At 35.9% G+C, this 26,213-nt stretch overlaps 1 protein-coding gene across 1 annotated transcript in view; it reads right to left on the bottom strand.

Annotated features, from left to right (window-relative positions):
- Positions 1-26,213, bottom strand: part of LOC136877599 (mitogen-activated protein kinase p38b) — a 166,720-nt gene that overhangs the window by 63,258 nt on the left and 77,249 nt on the right. The window contains exon 7 of the mRNA XM_067151763.2: positions 445-524. Within this exon, the coding sequence (XP_067007864.2) occupies positions 445-524 (80 nt within the window). The remainder of the gene's footprint in view (positions 1-444; positions 525-26,213) is intronic.

Below are 26,213 nucleotides of genomic sequence, written 5' to 3' on the forward strand. Positions count from 1 at the left end.
CTAAGACAATATGTGAATTGTGTAATAAAACAGCTAAGAAACGACTGAATAAAGATAGGAAAGTAATTTTACATAGTATGAACCTCCAAACCCTGCAATGCAACATGCAGTTAATATGACATGCACTATAAAGGAGTTCAGTTTTCTAACCAAACAGGTTCATGCAATGCTAATGAGCAGAATAATAGTCTTAGAGCAATGCCTCTGTGTCATAAGCAAACTCTAGAAAAAGGTCTTGGATCTACTTTAAATTTAATTCAAACTACACAGTTCTAAATTAACACATAATTTCAGATCAGAAATATTCTAAATTTACAACAAACACATATAGCAAAATAAAAGCCACACTGGAAATAAAGAGGATATTAGCACAATATGCATGATAATGGAAATTATAAGCAAGTTCTACTCTCAATTTTTTAAAAAAAAAGAGGCTTTACTCACCGACTCACTGGATATTTTCCTCATGAAATCATCATGTGGGGTTCCCAGGATCTCCATAATAAGGTTTAACTGATGGATGTCTACACACAGTGCTAAGGGAAGCTCACAACAAAAGTGCAATGCAGAACATGCCAGATATGGAGGGGCTCATATAAGTGTGGAATTAGTCCAATAACATACATATAAACAGTGTCTTTTGTAGTAGTATGTCCTGCAGAATGTCTTTCCTCCCAATATTTTGAAAGCATGATTTTTAAAAAACATTCCAAGTACTGTATACCAAAAGCAATCATTTAAAGTTGTTCTCTACATATGAAGTGACATGGAGTATGAACCATCTTGGTCATACAAGAATTGCAAAACTATGAATGTACAGGTTGTCACGTAAGTTTACTGAATCTATGAGTATTTGTACATGAAGATAAGTTTCAGTTTAACCAAATGGTAGGTCGGCACGTTTCAATGACAGCATTCGCTTCTTGTAAGAATGGCAGCTTTAATTTAATGTTTTAAATTAGAATCAGTACGGATCTTAAACTTCCATTTTAAAAACATGCAGTTTACATGGTATTAGCACAAAAATTATTCTCTCTCTTACAGAGGAATTCTGAGAAATTTCCTTGAGTTATTTAGCTCACAAGGTCTATTCATAACCTGGCCTGAAATTTGAAAATACGTAAGGCAGTGGATCTTTCCATGCAATGGGAAAATAGAAGTTGGCAATATCTGTCATTGAAAGTCTACATAAATTAACTACCAGTGTCAACTCCAAAGCCTGAAATTTTAAGAACAGTTTGGAAATGCATAATAAAAGCCCTCTGGAAGAATCTATACCAGGCCAAACTTACGCATGCTCTTCATGAAGATGACTGATCTACAGAAAGAATGCTATGAGGGGTACTTCGTATGAAATGGGGTGGGGTGGGGGTCAAGTTTTGTAGAAATGTGTTTTATGGACTACAGTAGTAGAGTATGTTTCAAAACAAACAACACAGTACTTGTAAAGAAACAAAATCTGGGGTTCCCCTAATGTTAGTAATAAAATAATTTCCAACAAACTATGTATGATTGTGACTAAAATAAGCCAGGCACACATTTAAAGTAGTGATGAACAATGTGAATAAAAACCGAAACTTCATTACTTAGATTTTTTTTTTTTTTGCTAGTTGCTTTACGTCGCACCGACACAGATAGGTCTTATAGCGACGATGGGACAGGAAAGGGCTAGGAGTGGGAAGGAAGCGGCTGTGGCCTTAATGAAGGTACAGCCCCAGCATTTGCCTGGTGTGAAAATGGGAAACCACGGAAAACCATTTTCAGGGCTGCCGACAGTGGGGTTCGAACCTACTATCTCCTGAATACTGGATACTGATCGCACTTAAGCGACTGCAGCTATCGAGCTCGGTTTACTTAGATTTGCAACAATATAAGAGATGATACAAATTTTAGTAAACTGATCCACCCTTTATCAAACAATTTTAGATTGTTCAGAAGATTTTGTAATAAGTTTGTAAATTTTGCTCTTTACCATAAGAAGGTCACTGTCATCCTTTCTACGACCTTAAATATTCCCTCAGGGACAAAGGACAGTCACGCACATTTTCTGGGGGAACTCACTGGATGCTGTTAATTAAATAAAAAATTTAGTAATGGTTTTATAGCACATAAATGGTATGTCAGAATTATCACACATCAGTTCAGTACTTTAACTGCTTAATTCATTTGTTTAGTTGTGATGATAAATTATTATATGGTAAAAAGTAAAACAACCATAAACTTATGTTATCCAACAACCATTCTCACTAAAAGCCCACCTATACATTAGGTACGAACAAGAGAACTGTTTGTATTGGATCAGACAAGATTTCAATGAAACTTGGGTGAATGATCATTGAATGTAGACTAAATTCAATAACTTTGTCATAAAATCAATGGTAGTGCTGTAGTGCCGTAATAAATGACTGAAAAATAGCTGGGCGACTCAGAGCAGTTAGCTGATGATCAAGCAGAATGACCCTTCACATACATTGTGGAAATATACCAATAGTTCTAATTATAAAACACCTTTCTGGCCAGAGTGTAAGTACACCTTGCTACAGAAGAGAGTAGACTACACAGCCAGTAACTCAATGCTGAATATCAAGTGATGGTAACTAACTGGACTTCTTAATAGGGGTCAACTGCTTTCCCCTCTCAGGTAGGGTGATGTCCACCAGTGGAAGAAATATCACTGCAACCCATCACACAAAGTCCTTTCTCCAGGCTGGGGGTGCAACAAGGAAACTGTCAGATTCATGTTCAGAAGCATTCGTTTTGTCATGCTGTGGACATTCTATGTAACAAAAGGCATGCAGTGATGTTCTGAGGTCTTATCACCCTAGCAGGTTTCATTGTTATCCATACTTTTGATACACTATGTTTCATTTACATTAAAAAAAAAATGCATAAGTATTAATGTGGAATGACCATTACCATTAAGTATGTGCATTGATTCATCTTTCTGTCAAGTTTTATTGCAACTACTCTGTTTCAACCCTAACAGTTCAATTCTACGAAAGCTTGATAATAAGCCTTCAATGGCATAATATCCATTGTATTCCTAATTACAACTGTCATAATTGCCGACCTGACAGATTTCCATTTAAGTGAAACGACAACTGAAGTATTATGTTCATAAACTCTTGTTTTCAGCAGCAAAGATCGTATATACGTGAATAGTCTCTGCACATTTTTTTCAAAATTTGGGGGTGAAAAGTTGGGATCCGGGTATTACTTGCGGTAAAGTTGGTACATAATTTTTCTGCCCACCCTGTTAGCAACCATGTTCCTGCACAAGTGAGAAGCATGTTGTGAGTATGTTGCATCATTTGTGTGGTGTCAGTTTAAGTAGCAACGTGTTTAGATGGCTAGGGCGAGTTCTTGTTATAGGTTGACAGAAAAGCACCAAATGGAGCAGGTTGGCCATGGGGTTTGGGTCATGTAGCTGTAAGCCTGCATTCGGAAGATGATGTGCCTGAACCCCTGAAGATATTTTTCTGTGGTTTCCCATTTTCACACCAGGCAAATGATAGGGCTGTACCTTAATTAAGGCCAAAGCCACTTCTTTCCTGCTGGGCTGAGTGCCTCAGACAGTTGAGTCACTGGTCTTCTGACCCCAACTTGGCAGGTTCAATCCTGGCTCAGTCTGGTGGTATTTGAAGGTGCTCAAATATGTCAGACTCATGTCAGTAGATTTACTGGCACGTAAAAGAACTCCTGCGAGACAAAATTCTGGCACCTCGGTGTCTCTGAGAATTATGAGAGAGTAGTTAGTGGGACGTAAAGCAGATATTATTTATTACTTTCTTCCTAATCCTATCCCATGGTCACCATAAGATCTGTCTGTTGCAGTCCAATTTAAAACAAATAGAAAAACAAAAAAAGCCCTACATTGTGGTTTTAATGTTACACCAACTCAAAGGTTTTTGGTGACGCAAGAATGGGAAAGGGCTAGGATTGGGAAGGTAGTGCCTGTGGCCTTAATTAAGGTACAGCCCCAGCATTTGCGTGGTGTGAAAATGGGGAACCACAGAAAACCGTCTTGAGGGCTTCTGACTGTGGGATTCGAACCCACTATCCCCCAAATGCAAGCTCACAGTTATGCAGTAGCAAGAGAGTTTAAAATTATGAGTTGTACGGCTAGCCATGGATGGTTCACGCATAGTTTTGAATGAAATAACTTCAGTTTTCACAAGGAGACTAGCACTGCGCAAAATCTCTGTCAATAAAAAAAATAATTAAAAAAAAGTCAATTTCCATAAATGTGTTATTGGTTTGTGCCAGAGAAATTGTATTTACTCTCCTAAACTGGTAATGTACACCAGACACTAGTATATTTTGAAATGCCGCTGGACTATACGAATGAAGATTACGGTGCAATTAGTCCTTTAATAATTGTATAACTTATTCTGCTGTAGTATATACGGTTTTCAGTACACAGTAAATATTGATCTACCAAAAAAAAATTCTCTTCCTAAAATTAGGTGCAAGGATTATTTGACGGCTGGGAATATTCATGTATATATGGCAACTTCTGTTCTCCACGGCGAGGACATTTTTATGATAATGTCTATACATTTAAACTTCCGACAGCTACAATCAATCTTATAAGACAATAAAATGCTGAAATATTGACCTGAAAAATGTTTCTTTAATGTATCAAGAAAGTTAATGACATGGGTCTCCCTAACTTACATACGTATGAAAGCAAACCACTGTGCAGATTGGATTCAACCAGACTACCTTGAGCGCAGGAGGAGAGTGCCTAACGAATGAAGTTGTAATTTTTATGACAATCTAATCTGTACCTGTAGCTGATCAGACAAGCCCGGTCTTAAATTACTTGTCAGTATCACTGCTTAAAAAAGGAAGAAAAACTACAAGAGTTCTGATTTTTGTTCAAACTCAATGTGGTTATTTTTTTAATTTTTTTTTTTTACAATTTGTTTTACATAGCACTGATACAGATAGATCTTATGGCGATGATGGAATAGGAAAGGCCTAGGAGTGGGAAGGAAGCGGCTGTAGCCTTAATTAAGGTACAGTCCTAGCATTTGCCTGGTGTGAAAATGGGAAACCATGGAAAACCATTTTCAGGGCTGCCGACAGTGGGGTTTAAACCCACTATCAACTGGATTAAAGCTCACAGCTGTGCGCCCCTAACCGCACGGCCAACTCACTCGGTATTATGGGTATGAGAAGTGGAAAAACAATGATTAATGAATTATGTGTGACATCACTTATTCCACTAGCCATCAGCTGTATACATAATAGAGGTATGTTATTGTACATTCGAGCGTTAAAATCATATGAGTATAACACAATTGGCTTGCAAAAATTCTACTACTGAATGCAAAATATTGTGATAATTTACTTATCTTTCTAAATAAACAGCAACTTAGGATGGGGGAACACCCTCAGGAGCTCTTAAATTTTGATAAATTCCATTAAAATGAGGGAACTCATTTCTTATCTGATTCACTGCACATGATGTTATAACAATACGATTTTTAAGATCAATTACAGCTCATGAATTAATCCATCTCACAAAATGTTTAATGCTGTGAATCTCCATATCTTAGGAACTGGGATATCTCAGGTCAAGCCACACTACTTTTTCGCTTTTACAGCTAAATTGCGTTGTGTTGAATTAAGCATCTCTCTATCCAGAATCTACTTCATTTATATTTTGGAATTCATGACAACACACACTTCTGATGTCCACTGGCATGGGATTACAACTTTCACATTTAAACCAAGAAATATTATTGCTTCTGCCCAATTACAATTTGTCACTATTTGACTGTGTAGATTTCTTGTGGGTTCAAAAGCATATGGTTTCAGATCACTCATGTTCATATGGATTTTCAGTAATGTTTTATACATCAGATTATTTTACAGCTGGTTTGATGCAGCCTAGTTGGCAAGTCAGATGTCACAAAAAGTAAACATCGTATTGATATGAGCTTGCAGCAGGAACACAGAAGTACCCTAGTTAATAAATGCTATTTGCTTTACGTCGCACCGACACAGATATGTCTTATGGCGACGATGGGATATGAAAGGGCTAGGAATGGGAAAGAAGCGGCCATGGCCTTAATTAAGGTACAGGCCCAGCATTTGCCTGGTGTGAAAATGGGAAACCACGCAAAACCATCTTCAGGGCTTCCGACAGTGGGATTCGAACCCACTATCTCCGGATTACTAGATACTGGCCGCACTTAAGTGACTGCAGCTATCGAGCTCAGTAGTTAATAAATGCATTACATCTTTATCATCTATTATGGCAACCATTTCTCTGGGGCCACGATTGACTCAGTGGCTAAGCTGCCGGCTTCCTACACAGAAAAAATGACATTTGAATCCCAGTCCATCCTGGGTTGAAATTTTCATCTATTAACCCTGCTGTTCTGTTCGGGTCTATATGACCCGAAATGAATATACACGTCATTTTTCATATTTTAAATACCAATAAACATTTATGAAACCCGGTGACTTTGTATGAAAATAGAAAAGCAGCACATGTTTAAAAATGTTTTTCAATAGTTTAAGTCGTTTGGGCATAAACTATAATAGTTACATATGTAACGTTCGGGTCATTGTGACCCGACACAAATACGATTACTGTTATTCGGATTTATTTTTAAAGAATGGAAATGTTGAAATTTGTTTTTTGTTATATTTCATGGAATAGCAATTTTTGTCATTCCAACTTACTCTCAACAATTACCTAAGCCTCCATGCGTTTACAACAACAGGTTTGTTTCTTTCTCTTCCTAGGAAATAATTACCTGCTCTCAACAACCTGAATGCTTTGTTTCTACTCTGTTTGAATTGTGATGGCGATTAGACCATTGACAGATTATGATTTGGAAGAATTAGTAAGTGTGTAGGCATATGAAGAATCTCTTCCTGAGTTCGAAGATCATGTCAGTAATGCATCTGAAAGAGTCTGTTCTGATGACAATTACAACAGTCCACAGCCTGTACAAAATAGTGTAGACATTTTTCTAAAAATCAGAATATAAAATGGCAGTTGCATCCACCAGCACAACAACGCCTCTTACTAGGTTCGGACATCACCAAGAGTACCCCTGGAGTTAGCAGGAAATCGGACTGGCACCAGAAAGAAATCAGGGAATGAGGGCAGTATATGATCTCACTTTTGACTTACATGATCAGAATATCACGTGTGACAACTATTTTACGTCATATGATTTGGGACAGCTGCTTCTGAAAAGGTAAATAACTACTTTGGGAACTATATGGAAAAATAAGCCGGATATTCCACATAAAATGACCAACATGGAGGTACTAGCTCTTCATTTTAGTTCACAAATAACACTACTGTGGTCTATAATATTCCTAAGAGAAGTAAGAATATTGTACGTATGAGCACTCTCCACCATAATGAGGAAATCGTTGACAGGGCTGATAAGAAGCCAAAAAGGATTTTGGACTATAATTCAACCAAAGGGGGCGTAGACATTTTTATCAGCTAACCGGTACATATACATGCAAACGAAAAACCAAAAGGTGGCCAATGATAGTTTTCTACGATATTCTTGATGTCTCTGCATATAGTGCATTTCTTGTGGACTTGGTTGACCCTAAATGGAATACGAGCAAATTGACAAGGAGAATATTCTTGGAGGAACTTGGAAAGTCACTGATAAGAGAACACGTTGCATGAAGGATGCATCTTCCAAGAACGGAAGATTCTTTGAGAATGATCAGAAGCATCCAAAAGCCTAAAAATGTGACTGTGTGTCAGAGTCAGTAACAACAAGAAAATCTATGAAACGTGCACGCTGTAAGTTCTACCCATCTAGCAATGACAATAAAAGAAACACATTGTTTGGAAAATGTAGTAAACATATTTGTAGAACATATGTCACCTACTTGTGTCAACACTGCAATCAATAAGAAGAAAGTAAGAAAAGAACTGTAGTGTTCTCTGAGATAATTGTATTGAAAACTGTCTGTTATTTCCAATTTATATGAATATTTAAATAGGACATATTCCTTAATAAAATTATTATTATTATTATTATTATTATTATTATTATTATTATTATTATTATTATTATTATTATCAACAAGGTATTGGAATAGAACAATGTCGATAGCTAACAACTGTACAAAAATAATGTTTTAACATGATTTTTTTCAGCATTTTGGTACGTTGGGTCATATTGACCCGAACACTATATTCGTCAAGTAAAAGTGAACAGAACAGCAGGGTTAAATCATATGGCATCAGGAAAGGCATCCAGCCTTTAATCCCAGCCAAAACCAAAATGAGCTTGGGTGGCTCCAGTGACCCCAGAAATAAGTGGGATAAGCTGAAGAAAGTTTTATGACTGCCATTTCTTCAGATATTTCCTCTTCCTACTCTCAGTCTACAATTTAGGAAGATAACCAGATCTGCTGGTCCTTCTTCACTTGTGTCCTCCAAGTAGCGGAAAATTTCCCAACCCACCTTTGCATTGAATCGATTTATTATTTTCCATATATTCAGAAGTAGTTTTTCTCTAATATCCGTAACAGTTTCAAGATTACCTTTACCTGTACCAGCTAAATAAATTGGCAACAATTTTTTTTTCTCAGATAAGTACTGGTACTATGATTAGATTTAGGCAAGTCAGAAGATTTCCTTTTCAGACCTTAATTATGATTTTCTTTATTGAAGTCTCAAAGTCGGCCATTGTGAAGTATTTTGAACACATTACATTTCTTTTAGAAGGTTTAAAGTTGTTTCTAGCTATTTTTATTTCCCAGAAATGATATTGTTTGAGTCACTTTTTATAATTAAGAAACTGATGAAAAGATGAGGGATCTTGCAACTGCCACTGATTTCTTTAAGAGTGGCAGTAATTTTGTTGCATGCATGATCCTGCTTGATGCTGAACTAGCAAAGGGTAGAAGTGACGTCACTATGTTCGACACTCAGCTGTTTATGTCCCAAACGTACGATCGGATTCTTATGTGGAAAATACGGTTCTGTTTTCTTCTTCGAGCCCTCTATTTTCAGCTTTGTATCATTTTACACAGGACTGCTCTTTAACTTAATCTACGGAAAATGCAAACTTTACGAGTTAAACCAAGTAGTGAGATGCACAATGATAACCCCTTGTAGAAATTGAAGGCCAGCAAACTATTTCCTTTACTACATTAAATCATCTGCTAGTAACACCCTGAAGCAATTCATTAATATATCAGGGAAAAAGTAATATTTACAGCAATAAAAATGAGTTAGTTATTGAGATGCATGCCCATCAGACAAGTAACAGAGCACATTGAGAGATTTTTTAGACATGCGGCAATCAGGGACATACTTAAAAGCCAAAATTTTATATATGGATTAGAATACACTGCAATAACATTGCTGAGCCATGAAGGTATTACAACATAAAAAGCCAAATTACAGTAGCCACATATAATAACAAAGACTAGACTGATACTGATCCAAATACTGGACACAAAACACAAACATAACTACTTTTTACCACTAAACAGCACTGTAGTAGAATAATGCCATTTTTTATTGCTAATCGAAGATACATATAACTAGTGAAGGGACTTCATTCTACAAAGATACTGTAAGATTAATGCTGTATTTAACATCAGGAAAGGGTATTAAAAACAAGGAGTCAATGGTATCTTCCCTTCAACATACTTTGTGAAGAACAAACAAAACATAAAGTTGATAAACATGGCATTTAATGTTCCATTAACCTAATGGTTTCCAGAGACATTAGACATTAGAATGCCTAATTTTATCCAATAGTAGTTCTCTTATATGATTTTAAGAACAAGGTTGTTGCAAAAAATAGGAAGAAAGTCAGCTATCTAACTTCTAATCAATTAAAGGTTTAAAACCATTAAATGTTTGTCCTTTTTGCATTTCTCACATGCACTTTTACTTCGTACAACAAATACAGTTTTACATTCATATTTGGATTGTTGGCTTCAGGATTATGGATAATGTATCGGTTTATATGCTACGGTAGTGTTTAAGACCAGCGACCTGCTCCAGCTTTGCGTGGGAGCAAATATGAATTTGTGGTGACTGGCCTTATAAGATTTCCTTGTAGACAACATCAGTTGTTTTCCTCCTGACGTACATACATCTACTCCATTTTAAAGTTAGACTGACATACGCGTAAGGTTTTAAAAGTAGCATAAAGAGAACAGTTCCCTACTGCTGATGTTTGTTAACTCCTCATGGATAAAAAGAAAACAGAATCCTTGATTGGTTGAAGCAAAATATGTAATGTGCCCTACTGGATGAAATATGTTTTTCAGGTGTACTCATTAATGTGCATATAAAGCACTAGGATGCATAGGCCGTACAACTGTAGAGTATGTTGACGAAGAAATATTTCAATATTACTTTATCAGAGAAGGCAGAGGCAATGAGCAGAGTACTGTACAAGTGGAAGGTTTAGCAATAGTTACAAGGTGGAAAAGGTTGGCCTGGGTGGGATTATCCAATGTTCAGATCTACATCTGTTCTAGATTTGAGAAGCGAGTGTGCAATATTCTATTTTTTTTAGTGAGGATTAAATGACCTGCAGCAGATAACTTACCCTGTCAAATAAAAACAATGTGGAAGCAGGTTCACCTGTAAATGATATGCCAAAGATTTGGAAACAAATTCTTGAGCTGGTTTTGAGCTTTTAACGTAGTAGATTTACCCATTTATCTACCCTGTATAACTTTCCTGTAATTTCATTTTTGTTAAAAGTTTAAATATGTGCACGGATTGATTGAATGTAACTTAAGGTACAGCCCCAGCATTTGCTTGGTGTGAAAATGGGAAACCATGGAAAACCATCTTCTGGACTACCGATGGTGAGATTCAAACGCACTATCTCCTGAATGCAAGCTCACAGCTATGCAAACCTAACTGCACGGCCAACTCGCTGGTTCAGGTCTTCCTATCTGATGCCCACGGGCAACCTGTGCTGCTAGGTATGTAATGACAATGACAATGAGGTAGGGAGAGAGCGAAACCCAGTGTTGGCACACAGCCTACTCCTGTCGAATGAATCACCATCAACAGCATCACATGACCTCACTCCATATGAACACTGGATAGGTTTGGAATTGAGTCCAGGCTTTTGGTATGCAATCTAGTGATTTGAATTATGTATACCACTGCCTCTCCTACCCTCCTGATCAATGTTTTGATAGTGAATTTTTTTTTCCACCAACAGGACTCGAACCAGCTAACCATGGTGTCAGACCATAAAAACTTGATACCTTAATGATCAAAGCCACCAGGCAGGCATATATATATGGTGCAGGTTTTAGGCGACTGGTGGATAGGAAAGGAATGAAGTGGCTGTGGCCTTAATTAAAGTTAAGCCTTAGCCTGATGTGAAAATGGAAAACCATAGAAAACCATCCTCAGGGGTTTGAACTCACCATCTCCCGAATGCGAGCTCGGTGCTTGCCTGTACAGCAGGCAGCATTTGGATTGGTAGTAGTGTATGCAATTGAAATGCAGGTACTGCTTATAACGGGTGGATTACATGCTTCGATGGAGCAACTGAGGGAAAGGACACCATTGAGGAAAGTGGGAATGGTGCTGGAGAAGTATCACATATATTGGACCATGAATATCATATTATCAACAGATACATGACTACTTCTTTCACTTCATTTAGACTCTAAGAGTGTACATCTGTTCATTAAAAAGAAAAAAGAGCTGATCCAACATGAGTTACCATGTAACCTTGCACTCATTGCTATTTTCCAGTTCATGAATAACTCCTTACCCCCTGGAATAACAAATCCAACAAATCCAATCCTGAATGCTATTAGACTACAGAATCACTTTATACTGGCATGATAAATCATTTCTTTCTTTGCGGTGATGTGCTCAACATATATCCTTGCCCATGATAAATGATTTCTCATATCCCAACCAATGATATACGTTGTATTCTGCCTTTCTTTGGTGATCCTCTTAAATATCCTTTATGAACTGACAGAACTATCACATGCCTATACTTCTACTGTTGTTTCTTTTGCGACCGCTTATGTAAATAATATGTTAAAATCCACACTTATATGGTATACCAGTAACAGAGGCTAAAAGCCCGATCACCACAAAGCTGACCCAACAAAGAAATAAGCTTTAATAAAGCATGCACAATATGGAAGAGTATCAGAATGGAGGCTTTTGTTATTATAGGGTAAAATACAAACATTTGATAAGTAGACATCCTAATTCTGGATATCAGAGGAAAATATCATAAATGCAAAAAACAACATTTTAAAGATTTTTATCATATGTGACTTGTTTTGGTCATGTCTTCTTGTGGATACACTATTGTAAGTGTATGTTTTGTAGGAATGAAGATAAGCTATGTGCTGCTATCATATATACAAGGAGAACCCAGCGATAAACAATGGTAAGTGATCATACAACATTTCAATCTCAATGCCGCCAACCACACTCCTTACTCCATTGGCTCTTATGATAGTTTACCATGGTCAGAACTGTGGGTTTCACCTGCCCTAAAGGTAGTAAACTATGTGCCTTAGCAGCTTTTTTTCTGTTCTCCTGTAAAGCTAGTGAAATGTCACAATAGTTTACCTCTGATGTCCGGAATTATGACAAAGCACGTGACTGATCATTGTGATGTCCATTACAAAAAAACATATTTGATGTTTTCATAGCATGAATGAGATCAAATTTGAATTTTGATTACAGTATAAAACAGGTAGATCTTCACAGTTGTGTTACTGTAGGTAAGCTATGGTGATAATTATACCACAATAAAAAAAATATGTCATGTTTTGAACATTCTCAAGTCAGTTTCAATGTTTTGCTGCCACCTCAAAAATAAGTGGAAAGATGGGCTAAACAGTACCCTATATTCGTAAAAAGCCTGTCAGAGACCATGTGGATTTGAGGTGTGAATAGCAGTGCATTCTTTATAAAGCATACTGTTAAAATAATATGGAAGAGCCATGTAACTTACAATTAAGTTGAAGCCATCTGTAACTTGGATAGTAAGATATTGGCTTTTAGCTAATATTTCTCATTTGGTCAATATTTCTCATGTTCAAATATTAGCAAGTGCATGTACAATATGTTCTATATGAAGTTGAAGTGGGGTAGGCTGTCTCTAAAGCCTTTATTTTCCCTTGCCAACATCAGGATTGTTAGTTATTGCACAGGCGTGCAACATATCTTGTCCCCCTCAACCAGCCCTTGAGTAAAGGAAGGTTAAATATATTATTATTATTATTATTATTATTATTATTATTATTATTATTATTATTATTTAGTTCTTGAACTGATAGCAGCAACTCACAATGCTAGAAGTATAGTCATTCACCCACTAACTGCCACTTTTCCCCAGCAATTTAAAATTATGTCATATTTTCATCAAACAACTAGTAATTCTTAAAAGAATGTGTATATTTACGGCTTTATCTTCTTGATACAACTGTACAAAACAGGCAGATCTTGACAGATGTGTTACTGCAGGTAAGCTATGGTGATAATTATACCACAATAAAAAATGTATGTCACATTTTAAACACTAAAATTGAGAAGTAATAATAATAATAATAACTTAAATGTTTCCACCTTTTCAATACAATATATTCAAAAAATTACAAAATTATACGGTACTAGTTTTGACCCATCTAGGGGTCATCATCAGCCGTATTGGAGCAAAGATCATTTGTGGCGAAATCCTAAGACAATATTATTTTAAAGAATAACAAGTGAAATGAGATGTTATGGTAATAGTTAATAATACAAGGAATATACATAATCAGAGGTTTTTAACAAAGAATAAAGTATAAATGGGGTGTTGTAAAAATTATAATCATGGAAATCAGTAAGTTCTTGTATTGAAATGAAATATGGCTTAGGAAGAGGGCTTAAGGTGGGGCTGAAGGGTGCGGGAGAAAGTGTAATTGTCTTGGAAAAGTACTTTTGATTAAATTTAGGATTGAGTTTAGGTTGGCTGCATTATTGTTTCTGAGGAAAGTGATAAATAGATCGAAGAGTATGTTGGGTTTCTCAGAGATTTCATTGAGATTGTGACTGGCATTAAAGTATTGGTCTAGGTGTATGTAGTAATTTTCCATTATGTTCAGTTGGCCAACACATGCAAGATTATAACCATAATTTCACCAATATTGAACAAGACATGGACATCCTCGTATTAGCAAACAAGGGCCCTTTACTGAACATAATGGAAAATTACTACATACACCTAGACCAATACTTTAATGCCAGTCACAATCTCAATGAAATCTCTGAGAAACCCAACATACTCTTCGATCTATTTATCACTTTCCTCAGAAACAATAATGCAGCCAACCTAAACTCAATCCTAAATTTAATCAAAAGTACTTTTCCAAGACAATTACACTTTCTCCCGCACCCTTCAGCCCCACCTTAAGCCCTCTTCCTAAGCCATATTTCATTTCAATACAAGAACTTACTGATTTCCATGATTATAATTTTTACAACACCCCATTTATACTTTATTCTTTGTTAAAAACCTCTGATTATGTATATTCCTTGTATTATTAACTATTACCATAACATCTCATTTCACTTGTTATTCTTTAAAATAATATTGTCTTAGGATTTCGCCACAAATGATCTTTGCTCCAATATGGCTGATGATGACCCCTAGATGGGTCGAAACTAGTACCGTATAATTTTGTAATTTTTTGAATATATTGTATTGAAAAGGTGGAAACATTTAAGTTATTATTATTATTATTACTTATATATTGTTCAATACGGACCAAAAACATGAAATTCATAACCATCTAAAATTGAGAGTCGAGTTTCTGTCATAAAATTATTTTCAGAACATGTTTCAACCCTTAGGGCCATTTTCTCCAAATCGAGTTAAACCTGGTATAAATTAAACCCGTTCAACTTTAGTACCTAGTTTAAAGTTGCGTCCATTTTCTCCACCAATTTCTGACACTCGTTTAGTTTAAACGGGCGAGCTGTCGTTGGCGCTAACGTTGGCTGCACTGAAGGAATAGTCGAAGGCATGGTCGATTGGAATTGGCCAATCAGAGCCAAGTAATTCAATGACCGACATTTTTGTAATAATATCAGCTGTTTGTGGCGAATTAATGCTATCGTACGTAGTGAATAAAGAACAAATTCGGCGGGATATTAGCTTTACTGATAAATAAATTGTTTACATTTGTGCGAAGTGTTGTGTCATATAATTCTACCTATTGCTGTCTACAATTTATTGGAATGCACTTTTATTTCTTATTTTTCTCTGTCATGCTTTACCATAAACAAGTACCGTGGGCCTAATACGTGTCTTTTGATGTCTGTATTGTCTTACGGAACACACGGGAACGTTGAAATATTAAAATTCTGGTCTTTCAGCAATAGGCCTACGGTATTCCTTTCCTCAGAAAATCAACATTTATGTGAATTTCAAGTAAACAAATTCCAAGCATGCTCGGGATCTATCTCCTATCAAAATCCATCGCCCTCGGCCGCGATCAATCTCACAAACCTTGGATCCAGCAGACAGACCACTGAGGATGTATTATTTGGAGATGTATTACTTGATTCCATATTCGTTTATAACATAACCAAGTTCGCGATATGTCGTACTGTATGCATAATACTCTTCTCCCTACAGCATTAATATTTCTATTGCTGGTATGCGGGCAATAGATACGATGAAACATTATTAACTATAATCTATTCTATTACAAGTTTACTAGCAAGCATGTAACACTTTGTTTTTCTGATCCTATAAATATATAATCTAGCGATTAGAAATTGTATACCACCGCCTCTCCTACCGTGCCGGTCAACATTCTGATGGTAAAAATATTTTCGACAAATTAGATTCGAACCGTCTTGTCACGGATTCAGACGATGCTGACTTCACGGTTTAGCGACTACAGCCACCAGATACCGCTTGAAGAGCGGACGTATTACACGACTTATGTAGGAATATTTTTATGCTTCACATTACAGTATTCATGCCACCAACAGTATTTTACAGTATATAATATTATAAGGAGACTGCAATTTAAGGTCTGTGGTCCCCGTTGTTAATGAAAAAAATGCCTGCTGCATCATATCTTAAAGCAACCAGAATCATTGCTTCTAGCGAAATAGCATTATTTCGTGCAGTTGACGTTTTAAATTAATCCTTCTTCGATACTAGACAATCCTTGCTGTTCGCTTATGAATTATAAATCCATCAAAGAACTCAGTTACATCCGATTTTCCAAGATTGTAAACTTTTGTTGGAACGCGGCTTCTTAACCTCTCTTGCACATCAAAATTATTTCCTATTTAACCAAAGATTTCAATAAATTCTCCCATTTTTCTAATACTAATACTAGGTTATAATTTTAGTACGTTTTTCATTAAAGTGCTGCAGTACTGGTAGTCAAAACTAACCCTTCTGTTAGGAAAATTACAGATACGTTAATAAAATATCAAGAAGGTTGAATATAAACAGCAGTTTAAACCAACAATATAGAAGGTTTAACTCTGAGCCAGGTTTAAACTAGATACAAAGTTTAAACCAATATGGGGAAAATGAATGTTAGTTTAAACTCAGACTTAAACCAGATTAAAATAAACCTAGTTTAAACTCATTTGGGGAAAACGGCCCTTATTGGGTTGTTATTATATAATGCTGATAAGCAACCAAATTTATCAGTGTAATCTGCCAATAGTCATTGTGCAGAAGTTGTGCAATATAGTGAATACATTCCGAATGTTGCGATCATTCGTTTACACCACCTGAGGATTGTCTTAAATCCAGTTAAGCTACTGGGCATTTTTAAATGTAATCAATTTTATGGAAATTAATGTAATATTTTCTTCCATTCATCCTGGCTATACCATATGTTAAATGATGCAGTTTTTGGAACATGCAATGCATTTTTAATGCAATTATCTTTGCTGTAGAGCCTCCGTGGCTCAGGCGGCAGCGTGCCAGCCTCTCATTGCTGGGTTCCGTGCTTCAAATCCCGGTCACTCCATGTGACATTTGTGCTGGACAAAGCGGAGGCAGGACAGGTTTTTCTCAGCGCACTCCAGTTTTCCCTGTCATTTCATTCCAGCAACACTCTCCAATATCATTTCATTTCATCTGTCATTCATTCACCCTAGAGGAGTGCGACAGGCTTCGGCAGCTGGCACAATTCCTATTCTTGCTGCTAGATGGGGCTTCATTCATTCAATTCCTGACCCGATCAAATGACAGGAAACAGGTTGTGGATTTTCATTTTCATCTTTGCTGTCAAGCCTCGGTGTAGACTATTATGCAATTTTCCAAGAAATTAAGTATTTTGAAAAGTCATGACACAATTACAAATAACATCAAAAGCAACTGTTTCATTACTGGTTGTTAAGATGACAACGTAAAGAGAAATGCCAGAGAAAATAGTGGATACAACCAATAATCGGGGATCGACCACCTGATCACTTGTACAGTATTTCAAGTATGTGTAGCCGTTAATAGAGCTGCATTCTATATTGGAAAATCATGGGCTGCAATCCATTCATTTGTGTTCTGAACTTTAGGACGACTTTGTACTTTGATATTGTGCAATAACTTCCCGTAGTGTCTAAGCCACGTCATACTTCATACAATTATGAGCAAATTTATAATATTATGCGTTAGTCAAATGTTACTTTTCAAAATGCCATAACCTTAACCCTTGTCTAGTCACACGAAAATTATTACGTTACTAGTCGCACACGGAGGTAACCTCCGGGGTTAAAAATACGCATCATTTTCGTCCTTTGATATGTTGTTTTGGCATGTACGTTTGCAGTATTCTTTGGTATAATTAAAAGAAACCATTTTAAGTACTTGTAGGATATTTTTACACAGTTTGTTTGATCTAAAAGCAGAATAGTGTAGACCTTAACTATATTGAATGATCTTATGGTATTAAATTCGTGAGACTCACCATTACGACGATTTCATCATATGAAGTAATATCTTTCTAAAATACGTTTAGAAGAACAAAACAATGTCATCGACCTCGAAAATAAAAAATATGCACTAAAATATAAGGTAATTTAATCGCACACGGAGGAAACGACCAGGCGATGTCACTCGTCACAACAATGATTCCACACACACACACACACACACACACACACACACACACACACACACACACACACACACACACACACACACACACACACACACACACACACACACACACACACACACACACACACACACACACACACACACACACACACACACACACACACACACACACACACACACACACACACACACACACACACACACACACAGGATGCATGATCGTGCTGAAATGCTGACAGGACGAGTCCAAATGAACAAGGAGAAAGGTATAGGTTCGACTGGAAAGTTCAGTACCGTGCACAATGTAATCGGCCCGGAGGAAATCTCTGTGAGCGACTAATTAAAGGTTAATGGAACTTTTCATTGCACTGACACAGATAGCAAATAGGTCTTATGGTGAAGATGGGCCAAGAAAGGGTTAGGAGTAGGAAGGAAGCAACCATGGCCATGATAAAGGTACAGCCACAGCATTTGCCTAGTGTGAAAATGGGAAACCACAGCAAACCATCTTCAGGGCTGCCAAAAGTGGGGTTTGAACCTACTATCTCCTGAATGGAAGGCATGAGTGCAGGAGGGTTTGAATCCTCACTGCTCCGAGTAACCATGTTTATCTACCGTGTATAATTCCACGCAGCACCTAATTGCATGCAACTTTTCAAAATACATACTTTCTTGGAAAACTGCATAATGGTCTACTCCGAGGCTTGGCAGCAAAGGCAACTGCATTAAAAATACATTGTTTAGCCAGCATGTTCCAAAACCTGCATCATTTAACATGTGGTATAGCCAGGAGGAATGGAAGAAAATACCGTATTACATTCATTTTCATAAAAATGGTTACATTTTAAATTCCTATCTGACACTAGCTTAACTTGATTTAAGACAATCCTTGGGTGGTGTAAATGAATGATCACAACGTCACACAACTTCTGCACAATGACTACTAGCAGATTATGCTAATAAATTCGGCTGACTCGCTTGGTAAACCTTTCTTCGTCTTTCTGTCAATGTCTTATGTTACACTCAGAAACACCAAAATTTATTGCAGTCTATACAAATTAATATGTTTTGCCCTGTGTAAAATCTGCATTTTGAAGTTTATATCAAAATATCTCTCTCTCTCTCTCCTTTATTTAACTGAAGTGAAAAACTCTCCTTTCATGACTGGAATAGTGACCAAAACTGCATGATGCTAACCCAAGTAACACTAGATCACAAGCCACAAACTGGAAAAATATCTCAACTAAACTCAATTGCCTTTTCTCATAACCTTGAGCTCAGCGGTGATGCACATGATTGTTCCCACCATACCAGCCAGAATGGTTGGGGAATGGTACAAAGAAACCTTCACATTTTAGGCTGTGCACATATAAGATGGTCACAGTTTTTATTTATTTATTTATTATTTATTTATTTACATAGTTTACGCCCACATTGGAGCACTTAAATCAAACCCAAATACATTTACGTTAACAAAGAATTAACTGAAGATTTAGCTTGCATCATCTTCTTCCTTTCCCAAAACCTCTTCATTCTGGCTAACCTGGCTGCCCTTTCTTCATCAGATATGACATATTGTTTGTGTTGTACAGTTTTTAATGACAATCTTATTTGTTTGTTCTTGAGAATCCTTTTTTCTTCTCTATTTTCAATTTGCTTCATTGTAATATTCAGCTCTTCTAAATCATTCTGAACCTCTTTAAACCAATTATTTTTTGTTTTACTTTTCCAAAAATTATTAAATAGTTGTTTTATTATCCTATTATCATTTAATCTAGAAAGACGACAGAAAATAGATTCTCATCGTATCTATTATAGATTCACTTTCCCTATAAACCACTGCATTAGGCAATAATCTCCACTGTCCATCCACCTGATGTTTTTTATTAATGATTGTTCTGAGTACCCTTCTGTCAACCTTTTGCAGTGTATCAGTTGTTGCTTTGGTGTTCAATTTAAATAGTGTTTCACAAGCATAAGTCACTTCAGGTTTAATGACGGAACAGTAATGTTGAAGTTTAGCATTTATTGAAAGAGATTTTTTCTTGTACGTTGGCCATGTAATTCGTTGTGCTTTTTTTAACTTAAATGTTCTGCTTTCTATTGATGATTTTTCATTGGTGTTCCAAGTTATAATTTCACCAAGATAGTTTTCGGTCACATTCTCCGGCATAATAACTTCATAAAGAACTTGTTCGAAGGCAAGGTGATGGGAAAGAAAGGCAGAGGGAAACCACGGAAGAAGATCATTGAAGAGGTAGTTGAGATGATGGGATGCCAAGGTTATGGAGAGATGAAAAGGATCGCAGAGAGAAGAGATCAATGGTTGCAGCGACAAGGCGAAGCCTTTAGATGATGATGATTTAAACTTATTCACAATTTTAATTTGTTTGGTATTGGCTAAGGTAATGGTTGGTGCTGTAACAGGGAAGGTTGGCATTATTTCTGTTTTTTCATATGGAATTTGCAATCCAACTTTTCTTGCTATGTTATCAAGTTCTTCTATTTGCAATTTAGCTTCTTCCATATCATTAGCAAGTAGTGCACGATCATCAGCGAATGCTAAACAATTGAGTATTATTTTTCTGCCAATCTTGATGTTAGGTTGACACATCTTATTCCATTCCCGCATGATTTTTTCCAACACACAATTAAACAATAATGGTGAGAGTCCATCTCCCTGCATAAGTCCAGTATTAATGTCAAATGGCTTTGAGAGTTCATTTCTAAATCTGACTTTAGATTTAGTGTTCTTAAGGGTAATTCCAATAAGGCGAATAAGTTTTGGATGTAAACCAAATTCTTTTAGGATATTCAATAATGACTCACGATGGATACTATCATACGCCTTTTTAAAATCAACAAAAGTGATAACCTTTTGTTTCTAACCCTATGATGCTTCATAATCCACTTTAAACTGATAATTTGATCTGGACAACTTCTCCCTGGACGAAAGCCTCCTTAGTATTCTCCAAGTTCACAGTCAAGCTGTTCTTGAATTCTCATGTATAATAACTTTGAAAAAATTTTGTAAGTGATATCCAGCAATGATATCCCCCGATAATTGTTGGGATCTGATCTATCACCTTTTTTATGTAAAGGGTGTATTATCGCCATATTCCACTCTTCGGGCATTTTTTCAGTATTCCAAATGTCTATGAGGTATTTATGTAAATTCTGAATGGTTTGTGTATTAGCATTCTTCCATATTTCTGCAGTTAGTTGATTCTCCCCTGAAGCTTTGTAATTTTTAAGTGAATCGATGGCTTTCAACACTTCATTGTAATCTGGTGGTATAATCTTTTCTATCGGTGTTTTATTTTTTGAATGAAGGTCATACTCTAGGTATTGTGTTGGTTCTTTGCTATTAGTAATTCTTGAAAGTATTGAGCTAAAATTTCTGCATTCTCTTGGTTACTATGTGCCAGTTTTCCATTTGTATTTCTCATCATAAGTGTTGGTGGAGTATAGTTTGATTGGTATTGTCGAAACGTTTTATAAAAATCCCTCGTCTTATGTTGTATGGCTTTTAATGATTCTTTGTGATAATTTCTCTTAACCCTTATAATTTCTTTGGCTGTTTGTTTTCTAGCATTATTTAGTTCTTCATGAGACTTTTCTGTTCTCTTTTGTTGATCATTCAACCATGCTTTGTGCCTGTTTTGAATTGCTGTGTCACACTCCACATTCCACCAAGCATGTTTCTTTCGTTTTTTAACAGGAGCAATTTCTTCAGCTATGATTTTTAATTTTTCAATTACTGTCCCCAAATTGTCGCTTAGAGGAGTTTTAGACCTTTCAAAATACAGTTTATTATTAATTAAATAACTAGGGTTATACTTCTTCCTCCATTTGGATTTGGATATTTTGTTCTTCTTTTTTGGCGTCAATTTTATTTTAATCTTGGAAATATAGTGATCTGAATCTATGTCTACCCCACGGAGTACTTTCACATTATAAATTTCTTTGTGATAATTCTTGTCCATGGCCACATGGTCAATCTGGAACTCCCCCAATTTAATATTAGGGCATTTCCAAGTCATTAGTTTGTGTGGTCTTCTTTTAAACCTTGTAGATTCCAAAATTAAGCCATGATCTATACAAAGATCAATTAATCTTTGATCATTTTTATTTGTAAATTTATGTGCTGGCCATTTACCCACTACTGTACGAAATCGTTTTTCTTTTCTTATTTTAGCATTAAAGTCACCAAGTAAAATGTTAATATGTGCATCAGAGATACCTGATATCAACTGGTCCAATTCTTCCCCAAATTTTTCTGTTTCTTCCTTTTCTTTGTTATTTTTGTCATTCGTTGGGGCATGGACATTTATCAATGTGTATGTTTTATTCTCTACTTTAACTGTTAGGAGTACCATTCTTGGGGAGGTCGAAGAAAAAGCTTCAATTGAATCTAATATGCTGTTATGGATCAAGAATCCTACTCCAAATTGAGGAACATTCTTCATCACTCTTTTCCCTGGAGGACCTTTGTAAAGGCGATATCCTCCTGATTCTAACGGGTCCTGATCTGTATTGCGCAATTCTTGAAGAGCTGTTATTACTATCTTATGCTGGTCCAATACATCTGTTAAATGTTTTAACTTGCCAACTTTCATAATTGAATTGATATTTAATGTTGCAAAAAATGAAAATTGTCCTGGTTTATTGAATTTCAGTCTTTTCTTAACCGTATGTGTCTGCATGTCATCTGTTGGCCTTCCAGGTGCTCCGACTCGCCTTGATCTTCTAAGTGACACCCCACAGTATCCGAGTGATGTCTTTGTTTGGACCTGCTGATTTTGTATGTCCAAACCGGTGGATTTATTCGTGAGAAGACTAATCATATTTGGCTGATTATCTGATCAATGATCAATGTTTCTGACCGTAGTCAGGGTTTACCATTCCAGATGTGATCTGGAAGGATGATTAATGAAATATGGATTGATGAATGATGAATTTGTGGAGTGGAAAAAAATGGAAGGGATCCGACACTTCGAAAAATGAAGATATCGGCTATAGGAAGACAAGGGCCACGAAGGGCATGAAAATGAAAGAATCCCTAGCCCTCGCAAAGGCTAATAGCGTAGGGGTCGGAAAAGAACAAGAGTTGACCAAGAGATACATTTTAATGTAAAAAGCACTGTCATAAATTCAGGCCAAAGTGGTACTTATGTTCTTTGACTAGTAATATGTTGTTAACAAAGCAACAATAAGTTCATGCTCGGGCTTGAACGAGTACTGAACACCAAAGAGTGCTTTAAAACTTATAGAGCAAAGTAATCCCCAAATGGGGACCACGGCAGTTAATGTGTTAAGTTAATAATATTCAAATAGCAAACCCACTCATATTTAAAACAGGAATGTGATTCACTTAATTACTTGACAAATTCTCATCAAGAACTGTTTATGTAGCAATATAATTCATACCACTTTAAATTTTAAATTTTAAAAGATTTTGAATCAAGCTGAAGTCATACTCACAGTATTTCTAAAGTATGAACTTTGGTATAAACTTAGAAATGATAATTGAAAGAAACAAGACATGCTATCAGGTGGGCAAAGTTGAACTAGTGATAGTAATTTGAAATTAGCAAGAGTCAAAGTGTAAACACACTGAAAAACAGCTGCTCAGGGCTCTTGAAATACTCAAACTCAAGCTGCGTAACTCATTAAGCTATCAAAACATACCAGAAGAAAAACTGAATGAATTATCAGTTACTGTAGTGAGTTAAAAAAAAACATAAAATGATTAATACGGATTGCTGCCTTCTTTCAATGGAAACAGTTTGTGAAAACCCCTTTTGAAGTTTCCCTGGGAACAATACATTTGAGATCAGATTTGATCAAGAATAACATGCGCAAGTATGTATAGCATATTAAAATAACAAAGAGCTCCAGCAACCTTATCCTCAACCATATTACTGTAATTAAAACTTAAGAACTACTTCATAAATGGAGTTTTATGAACTAGATATTTACATATACAATCAATACAAACACTGACACATACAATAACAGGCTAGTAAAATCCATGCCCTTCTAATTGAATACTCCCAGGACCTTATATTTATTACTCAAATTTTCACTCACTAATAACTTCCTTGGTATGAAATTGCACTGAAACAATGAGGAAAAAGAATCAGTTATTTCCAATTAACATCAACAACTGACAGTAATCAAATAAAGCTACAGTATTTTTAAGAACATTAAACTGATAAGATAGTATTGGCAATTGCAGTTTTAAGGTGAACACAACAAGATTAACTGCCTTAAAAACAAACAAACAAACACTTCACTGTATGCTTGTCATTGCCTTATAGGAGTCTTACTCGTATGGACGCCAGTAGCATATATGTGATACGTTTCACCTAAATTCACTGGTTCAGGAACCACAAGTACTACAAGACATGGCACTGCGGGAAGTCAGTGTTCAATTGTCTGCTACCCTTTTCCATAGAAGTCAGTGGTAACAGTCAAGGAAAGACTGGATTTGCAGCTTGAATTAGTTTCAGTGCAAATTGAAACTTTTTTTAAACATTTGCACCATACTGAAATTGACCTACAACACAGAGCATCTCATTTGTACTTTTATACCCAGACTTTTTAGCGTGTTTAGTGTACTTGTATTATATATTGCTCACCTATGTCACTCGTAATATTTCACTTTCATTTGCAACATTTTGAGCGCCATAGCACCTTGCCTAGTTCAACCACAAATCATATTGTAAATTATATATTCATAAGGTTCTTACTGCTTAGTAACATGTTTTGGGATTTCGTCAAATATTGTGTATGTTTAAATATGGCTGATGGTGACCCCGAGTAGGGTTGAAACCAGTCCCATGTAATGTAAATAACGTAAATACAACTATGTATTGAATAGGTGGAAAACTCTCCTGCTTATAATTTATATGTTATCTCAGTTCAATACGGACCAACAACATGAAGTTCATAATCCTTGATTATATAATCATGTAAGGAAAAAGAAAAAAAGAAAAGAAGTGACGAGGATTTGACCCTGAGATATTGCCATCTAATTTTCAACGTTCTTCCTACTGAGCTACACAGGTTGTACTTCATACTGATGCAATTCAGTGCATTTGCATAACCACTACAACTTAATATTCATTTAGATTCTATTCTGATTATTTGTTAATGTTATACAAATAGGTTTATTTTATGACAATATTATTTTATAGTTGTAGTAGCAGCTGCAGTAGAAATGTTTAACTTATAACCAAAGCAATGATTAAAGAATTATTTTGTGGATACAGTTTCTCTCAATGCAGGTCTTCAGCAAACAAATTACAACTCATAGGTCAAGATTATGAACTATATTTTCTTTTCAAATCTCTGCAAATATAGTAATTAATAAAATTCTAAATCTATTTATATTCTTCACCTTTAATTCTAAAATGTATATTAATTTCTTTGTGAATACGCTGCCATTATTTTAAGACCTAGGTAGAGGCTAACACACTACAAGGTAACCAATGATGCCACTTTTGTCTGAGATTTGGCAGTTGACTGTTTAATACGGCTCCAAAAAGTGGTGAAGGAATGCAAGAAAGTGTAATGCGGGCTGTGATTGAAATTGATTTTTAAAAATCCAAACTAGCTATGCATTTCTACGTTTCAAAAAGGACAACTCAGAGATGGGGGTAAAATTATGGACATTCGGGTATTTTTACCCAAAAAGCTGGGAGTGGTAGAAGGAAAATTTCATTACCACAACAGGATGCAAAATTATTATGCATGATAAATTTCCAATTTCTTTGAAATAATTTAAGACCAGACTACGTAAAGAACTGTTAGGGAATCTGCCACCTGGGTGACATCATCAATTAAAGTATTTTGGCACATTCTGATTGTATACAAAACAGGAATTAAGAAACAAATATCTTATAAAATTAATATGATTCACATTGAAAATCTATGAGTAATAACGTGAGGTTAGAAGAGAACAAGTTTTGACCAAGGGCAGATTTCATCGAGGAACCTGGTACCCTCACTATTCACTTTTGCAATACTGAGTGAGAAAATAAAAAATAAAATAAATAAGTTAATTAATTAATCTGCAAAATTCACTGAAAAATATTCTCTTGTAAG

The sequence above is a fragment of the Anabrus simplex genome, chromosome 7 (assembly GCF_040414725.1).
Source record: "Anabrus simplex isolate iqAnaSimp1 chromosome 7, ASM4041472v1, whole genome shotgun sequence".
Lineage (NCBI taxonomy): Eukaryota > Metazoa > Arthropoda > Insecta > Orthoptera > Tettigoniidae > Anabrus > Anabrus simplex.